The sequence below is a fragment of the Etheostoma spectabile genome, chromosome 9 (assembly GCF_008692095.1).
Source record: "Etheostoma spectabile isolate EspeVRDwgs_2016 chromosome 9, UIUC_Espe_1.0, whole genome shotgun sequence".
Classification (NCBI taxonomy): domain Eukaryota; kingdom Metazoa; phylum Chordata; class Actinopteri; order Perciformes; family Percidae; genus Etheostoma; species Etheostoma spectabile.
In genome coordinates, this window is record NC_045741.1 from 18,811,738 (window position 1) to 18,819,413 (window position 7,676).

Here is a 7,676-nt window from a genome sequence, read left to right on the forward strand (position 1 = left end):
TATGGTAACACATTCTGACAACATGTTCAGTATGAACAAAAGGGTAAATCTTTTTTCTGTCTTTTTAAAAAGGAAAGATTACACAAACATCAGCCAGTGTGGTCCCACATACCTTGACAGGAGAGCGGGTCATCATCTCTCCTGAGCCCCTGGGGAAGATCCTGGCCTGGGCTATCATCTCCAGCACGCTAGTCTTCCCAGCACTCTGATCCCCAACCACAACCACCTGAAACAGAAGGAAGAGTAAAAGGGTGAGTGGTTGGACAAAATACAGACAGACAGAAGAGGAGGCCCAAGGGTGCAAGGACATAGTGGAAAAAGTAGTAAGTGATTAGGATCCAAAGTAATATTACATAATATAAAAGTAATATATTAAGTAAAATGGACCTCTTTGATAGAAATCCATTTCCCATGAACAGTAGAACTACATTAACTGCTCCTCCTTACCCTGGGTAGGTGGTCCTGGGTGTTGTAGTTGGCATCATAGTCAGACAAAATGTCCAGGACTTCAGAATACAAATCAATAAGGGATTTCTATATAGGACACAATAACAATGAACATTAAAGATATGCTTTTTACACTTTAATTAGCTGACACCGTTTTCCAGAGTAGCAATGACAGCCAGGAATGACTAAACTAATATAACAGGCAACAAACAGCAGTATTACAGTCACTATACCCAAAGAATAAAAAAATAAAAAACATTTTTGTATCCGTGTAATGATTATGCTTAAAACAGCAAGGCCAAGTATTAAAAAATCCAAGCCTAATGGGAAAAACTTTTAAATCATGCTAGTGTGTATTTATGTGTTTATTTAGTGTATGTGTTCATATGTGCAACCCACCTTCACTTTCCGCTGGTGAATCCCCTTATCATCTTTTTGCAACACCACTTTCCTTAACTCTTTATTCTCCTTCTCCAGTCTCTCCAGCATGCGCTGATATTTGAGCTATGGAATTAATGGTAGAATCCAGTCAACAATCAGCAGCAACAGAAACATTTTTTGCCTAAAAACTGGTGGTATTTGATCTAATGGTGAAATTGTGGGACTTACCTTATGTATGAACAATGTAGTACAAGTAATTCTTCATGTTTAACAAATACCGTTAAAAGGGTTGTACTCAAAATACAAAAAAACAGAAGGCTGGGATTGCCTTCACACAGCTCTCACAGACTGTTCCCCAATGCATGAAGTATCTATGTTTTTTCACGGCCGCATGCACTAACATGCATGTGCAGCTGGAACAACCATCACAATAAAGAACGGAGAAGCTCAGATTACAACACATACAGAGAAAGTGTGACTTCATTCTCTGTACAGAATGTCATTATTCCACTATATCTTTACATAGCAAATATGTGTTTAATATTATATTAATGTTCTGAATGTCAAGTACAGCCTGGTTAACCTGTTTGACCTTTTGGCCATGATGTGGCAATTTCATCATTCACATCAAAACAAGCATTCCTCTGATCCACCAAGACACAGATTATGTCAAAAGTAACACACATCTACTGTACCTGCGTTCGGAGCAGTTCTTCTTGAAGCTGGTCTATCTTTTCTCTGTCTGATGACTAGAAGTTTGAGTAGAAAAAGAACACAAACAAATTGAGTTAATGCTTCCTTTCGGTTTTGAAAATAAGGGACTTCCGTTTCTCTCACTGTGCAACTTCACAAGCACGAAATCCCACCAGCACCACGAAGGTTCATACGTGCACACTGTATTTCAGAGAGAACCAGAGTTTAGAGTCAAGTTAATATATAAAAAAGAGGGGAAAAAAATCAAAATTCAGGCAGACTACTCATTCTGGTATTACTCCACCACAATCAACAATCTCTTATTCCCAAACAGGTACAAATCCCACAGACAAAATTAATAGCAAAATGATTTAGTCATGACAGTTTGAATTTGTTATTATTGGGCAAACCACACGCATTTTCTTTATTTTCAAGACTATTTACATTGTAGATTCTCACTGAAGGCATCAAAACTGTATGTACTTAAACAAAAACTGAAAAAACTGAAAACATGCTTATATTCTAGTTTCTTCAAAGTAGCCACCTTTTGCTCTGATTACTGCTTTGCACACTCTTGGCATTCTCTTGATGAGCTTCAAGAGGTAGTCACCTGAAATGGTTTCCCAACAGTCTTGAAGCAATTCCCAGAGATGCTTAGTACTTGTTGGCCCTTTTGCCTTCATTTTGCGGTCCAGCGCTCCTCAAACCATCTTGATTGGGTTCAGATCCGGTGACTGTGGAGGCGCAGCACTCCATCACTCTCCTTCTTGGTCAAATAGCCCTTACACAGTCAGGAGGTGTGTTTGGGGTCATTGTCCTGTTGAAAATACATGAGGGTCCAGCTAAACACAAGCCGGATGGGATGGCATGTCGCTGCAGGATGCTGTGGTAGCCATGCTGGTTCAGTATGCCTTCAATTTGGAATAAATCCCCAACAGTGTCACCAGCAAAGCACCCACACACCATCACACCTCCTCCTCCATGCTTCACGATTGGGAACCAGGCATGTAGAATCCATCCGGTCACCTTTTCTGCGTTGCACAAAGACACGGCGGTTGGAACCAAACTTGGACTCATCAGACCAAAGCACAGATTTCCACTGGTCTAATGTCCATTCCTTGTGTTTCTTGGCCCAAACAAATCTTTCTGCTTGTTGCCTCTCCTTAGCAGTGGTTTCCTAGCTGCTATTTGACCATGAAGGCCTGATTCGCACAGTCTCCTCTTAACAGTTGTTCTAGAGATGTGTTGCTGCTAGAACTCTGTGTGGTATTCATCTGGTCTCTAATCTGAGCTGCTGTTAACTTGCAATTTCTGAGGCTGGTGACTCAGATGAACTTATCCTCCGCAGCAGAGGTGACTCTTGGTCTCCCTTTCCTGGGGCCATCCTCATGTGAGCCAGTTTCGTTGTAGCGCTTGATGGTTTTTTGTGACTGCACTTGGGGACACATTCAAAGTTTTCGTAATTTTCCAGACCGACTGACCGTCATTTCTTAAAGTAATGATGGCCATTTGTTTCTCTTTACTTAGCTAATTGGTTCTTGGCATAACATGAAAACAGTTTTCCAAAAGGGCTGTCGGCTGTGTATCAACGTGACTTCTGCACAACACAACTGATGGTCCCAACTCCATTAATAAGGCAAGTATTTCCACAAATTAACCCTGACAAGGCCCACCTGGGAAGTGAAAACCATGTCAGGTGACTACCTCATGAAGCTCATTGAGAGAACACCAAGGGTTTGCAGCGCTATCAAAAAAGCAAAGGGTGGCTACTTTGAAGAAAGTAGAATATAAGACAAGTTTTCCATTATTTCACACTTTTTTGTTAAGTACATAATTCCACATGTGTTCGTTCATAGTTTTGATGCCTTCAGTGATAATCTACAATGTAAATAGTCATAAAAATAAAGAAAATGCATTGAATAAGAAGGAGTGTCCAAACTTTTGGCCTGTACTGTATATTTTGTACACTTGGAACATGTTTGTTAGGGTGAGAGACAGGACAGAAAGCAGGAGACACAGCATACATGAACAAATGGGATTGGCAGCAGAAGAAAGGGAAATTAAAAAGACACCAAAGCAACTTCATGAAAAACTATTTCTATACTATACAAAAATATGTATGCAATAAGCTACCTTCTAGCAATATGCACTAAACAACAGTGTACTAAAATGTTTTGAATTATCATAGACAACTATTTAGACAACACAGTCAACTCTCAATTTATTATATAGCTGGATGCATTCATGGTTGCTTCCAAAAGTGCAGCTCACACCATGCAGCTGGTTTCCACTTCACACCATGCAGTGTTTCCGTATATTAATGGGGGCTGCTGATGACTATCCATCAATTTGCATGAGACAGTGAAAGTGCGCTACGTCACTGTGCTTCTGGAACCAGGCAATGAAGGTCCATGCATGCCTTCTTCACAAGCATAGCTTAGTGTGGCAGACTATGGGGTGATACATGGAGGGTACTGTTGGGTAGACAGACTGAAGTATTGACAGGCCAATTCGTCTGCTCTACAAATGTTACAAAATTAGCTTAAAAAGTTGTAAAAATATATTTAAAAACACTAACACCCTGGCTTAAAGTAGATGACTGGACAACTGTAAAATAAAATGCAATACAATGCAATAAATAAAGTCAAAGAGGAGGTGTATAATTTATGGTGTTGTTGTACTGTGTTGCATTTTATCTTAAGATGTTGCTGTTTATGTGGTCAGCATAACACACATTGCATAAATCATTTTGCAACGGTTCATGTTGTTGTGTCAACCATGCCCTGTGTATTAGGGTGTGACAGAAATCACTGCTTCTAAAACGTAGACCTTCAATTATTTTATAAAAATTATTCAAAGTGCCAGCTTTGGGGGTGCAACAGACTTCAAACGTTTTACCTCAGAGGACAGTGAAACACTGCTGTTTTGCCTGGTGTTAAATTACTGTATTAGTTGACAAGGCGGCTGCTAGAAATGAAATTGTCCTAGAACATTTGAAATATACTGTATATACTATATTTCTTCTCTGCAGCTGTGACCTTTTAGGAGACTTTGGTAGGACAGGGCGAATCTAAGTGGGGTGGGACCTTCACCTTGCGTTTCTGTTGAGGGGGGCTGGGGTTCGGAGGCGGACTGGGAGCAGGCTCTGGCGGTGGGGGGGACGAACTATTGGCTGCTGCGGCCCGCCGGACCTCCTCCTCGTGCAGCTGGATCTGCTGCTGAATAAGAATGAGCTCGCCAAGCAGACCCTGCTGGGGTATGTCATAATGAGAGACAGGTAGGAGCAGCAACAAAGACATGAGCCAGCCACTGGGCTCAGCCATACACGCAAATGCTGCATCCAATCAGAGGGCTACAACAGAGGAAACCTGGCCTGTGTCTCAGTCACTGGCAATAGTGCTATTAAAAGGTTAGAGAATTAAGATCCGGTCAAACCTCAAGTTTAACAGAATCGAGGTCTTTGGCTTTGTTGATTTTGCCACCATAATCAATGCTACCCAACAAAGTCAGTCTCTCACAAACACAAAGGGGAGAAGCCATACTTTAACCGGCCTAAAGGCTGAGGATGTGACTAATACCACAACCAGCACCTCTCAGCAAGTGCCAAAAACAGTGAATCTATTCTCCTTTGTCATCATTATTCACCAATGGGGATTGATGACGAATCACCAGACAACCCTATAACTGATTTTCATATTTAAACTTAGCAGTATAAAATACCTCAAAAGAGTAGAAATTCTGGTTTTCCTGTCAAGGTAAAATAATAACCAGGTTAAGACAATGATGTTTTAATGTGTTGCGACACAATGATGTTCAATGATGCTAAAGAAGCTGATGATGATTAAAATAAGCAAAGCCAGCACTGCGGTATTTTCTTTATCACGGGTGAAGCATAAAGCATACAATATAGCAGGTGAAATATGTTTAGGTCAGGGGTCCACAACATGACATTATTAAACTCTGTTCTGTTTCTTTCTGCTGTAAAATATGCATACAATATTTGTTAAATGTAATTTGAAGGGAAACAACTTGTAAGAGTTGTGTTATACGTGGTCATGTTGGAGACCGTGATGACCATGAGTAAAAGCAGGGTCTAGAAGAGGAAAGGAAATATTTAAATTTTAAAATTCAGCTTTTCTTAATATTTGATGTCCGACCTTCACATGTTTTCCTTGTTTAAACTTTGACTCTGTACAGTGATAAAAACACACACAAAAACATAAAAAATAGAACAAAGGGACACTGAAACTGGTTGATTTGCAGTAACAACAAAACACAAAAGGAACAAGAAACAGAGGACAACAGCAATGAGAACAAATGTGCATACAAAGTTTTCGTCCAGAGACAGGTGTCTAATATAAAGCTAAACCAATTAGTGGTCTCCATAACCTCGATTCCTGGAACAGTTAAGATCCATGACAAGTAGTAAAGGTACTTTTAATGCAATGATAAATATCAGTGTCCATAAACCCTAAGCTTATACTCAACAGAATGAGTGCCATACTGTACTTACATGGTAATGGTGATTTTGAATCACACCGTTACTGCTATTGTTCTTACCATGGCCATGGCCACAAGGACTTAAAAACTTTTCTAGATTATACTGCTGGAGAGTGAAACTCAAAACACATGCAGATGAACTAATTGAATCAAAAGACACTCAAAAAGACTTCACTTGCCCATATTAAGAAATATATGCCATTTAAGGATCACTTTTATTCAAAGTGCTCAGGTCCCTCAAATGCTATGGTTGTGCCTTGATCAATACAAACTCATGTATACGTTTGAGTAGATTTTGATTCAATAAACAACAGTTCCTGCCACTGAAGTGAGAGATAGCCAAGCTGCAGAGGAGGTGAGTGAAACCAAGAGGTGGTAAAGAAGAGAGGAAAAAGCTGAGAAGTGTAAGCAAGTTTTCCAAACTTGCCTTTTTGTATTGCTTGTCGCTGCCATCTTGTGTGGCTGCAGCAGAAGAATCTGTGGCTTTGAGAGGAGGATCGCCTGAGGTTTCTACCAGAGGAGACACAACAAAACAAAATTAGGTTACTGCAAAACTTTGACTATTGAATTCTGAATATAAACAAGCTTTTGGAGACAATAATGCCCATAGCAAAAATATGCCAGAAAGCGTCATTTAAAGCATGCATATGATTAGAGAAATAAAGACCAGAGTTATTCAATTTCAAATGTTTGGGAAATCTTGCATGGATATATATGACATATGTGTGTGTATGTGTGTGCGCGCGCGCGCGCGTGTAGGAGTGTGCGCCCCATGTAGGCTGAGGCCTTTGCAGCGGCCCGGGTTTGAGCCTGACCTGCGGCCCTTTGCTGGGTGTCATCCCCCTTTTCACACCCACCTTTCCTGTCTGTCCACTGTCACTTTAATATAAAAAGGTAAAAATCCCCCAAAAAATAATCTTTCAAATGTTTAAGTGCACATGGAGTTCTTTAATCAACTTGCAATAAAAAGGTTCACACTGTTTACTGAAATTTTGACTGGTGAAATAAAACACCCTGACGACAACATGATGTTCAAAGAAAACTACCAGTGCATGCTGAAATAAAAACATTAATTAAAATCTTTAAAGAAATGTAAAACCCACACTGAATATTAAGATCCACTTTGTCTAAAGTAACTATGAACTAACCTGCTGATATTGCTTTGCACAAAGCAAAGTCTGCTTAGCCATATAAATGAGGCAGGTGTTTACAGAGGCACCACATTGTAATGTGATGCAGAGGCAAACGTAACATCTAAGTACACAAAATATATACAGACAAAAACTTGAAACTCAAAACGTATTTTCCTTAAGCCATGAAAGGGTGGTAAGTTAAGAAGAGCCAAGAACACACCTTGAGAGTGAGTCATAAAATCACACTCTGATTTTATGACTCACAGCAGAGGTGTGGTCCATCTGGCCTAGCAATGTCTTTAAAATGACTTATAAATATAAGGCACTTCCATGTAACACTGTACATGACCACTATTTGGCATCATTTAAAAGAGAAATAATTTAAAAGAGAAATATTTAGGGTACATATGCCCACATTCCTGACATATCCAAATTTCAGCGGATATATAAAATGTATTCGGTGTGCATTTTCCAAACATTTGATAATTAAATAATTGAAATAACTAAAAGCAGACTGAGACC

General features: G+C 39.7%; 1 protein-coding gene across 5 annotated transcripts in view; it reads right to left on the minus strand.

Annotated features, from left to right (window-relative positions):
• Nucleotides 1–7,676, minus strand: part of opa1 (OPA1 mitochondrial dynamin like GTPase) — a 39,070-nt gene that overhangs the window by 26,442 nt on the left and 4,952 nt on the right. For 3 of the 5 annotated variants that reach the window (XM_032527108.1, XM_032527106.1, XM_032527105.1), the window contains 6 exons: nt 6,449–6,531; nt 4,614–4,769; nt 1,524–1,577; nt 847–951; nt 448–534; nt 113–226 (listed from right to left, as the gene is read on the minus strand). In XM_032527108.1, the coding sequence (XP_032382999.1) occupies nt 113–226; nt 448–534; nt 847–951; nt 1,524–1,577; nt 4,614–4,769; nt 6,449–6,531 (599 nt within the window). The remainder of the gene's footprint in view (nt 1–112; nt 227–447; nt 535–846; nt 952–1,523; nt 1,578–4,613; nt 4,770–6,448; nt 6,532–7,676) is intronic. The other 2 variants (XM_032527110.1, XM_032527109.1) reach the window with 1 other exon arrangement.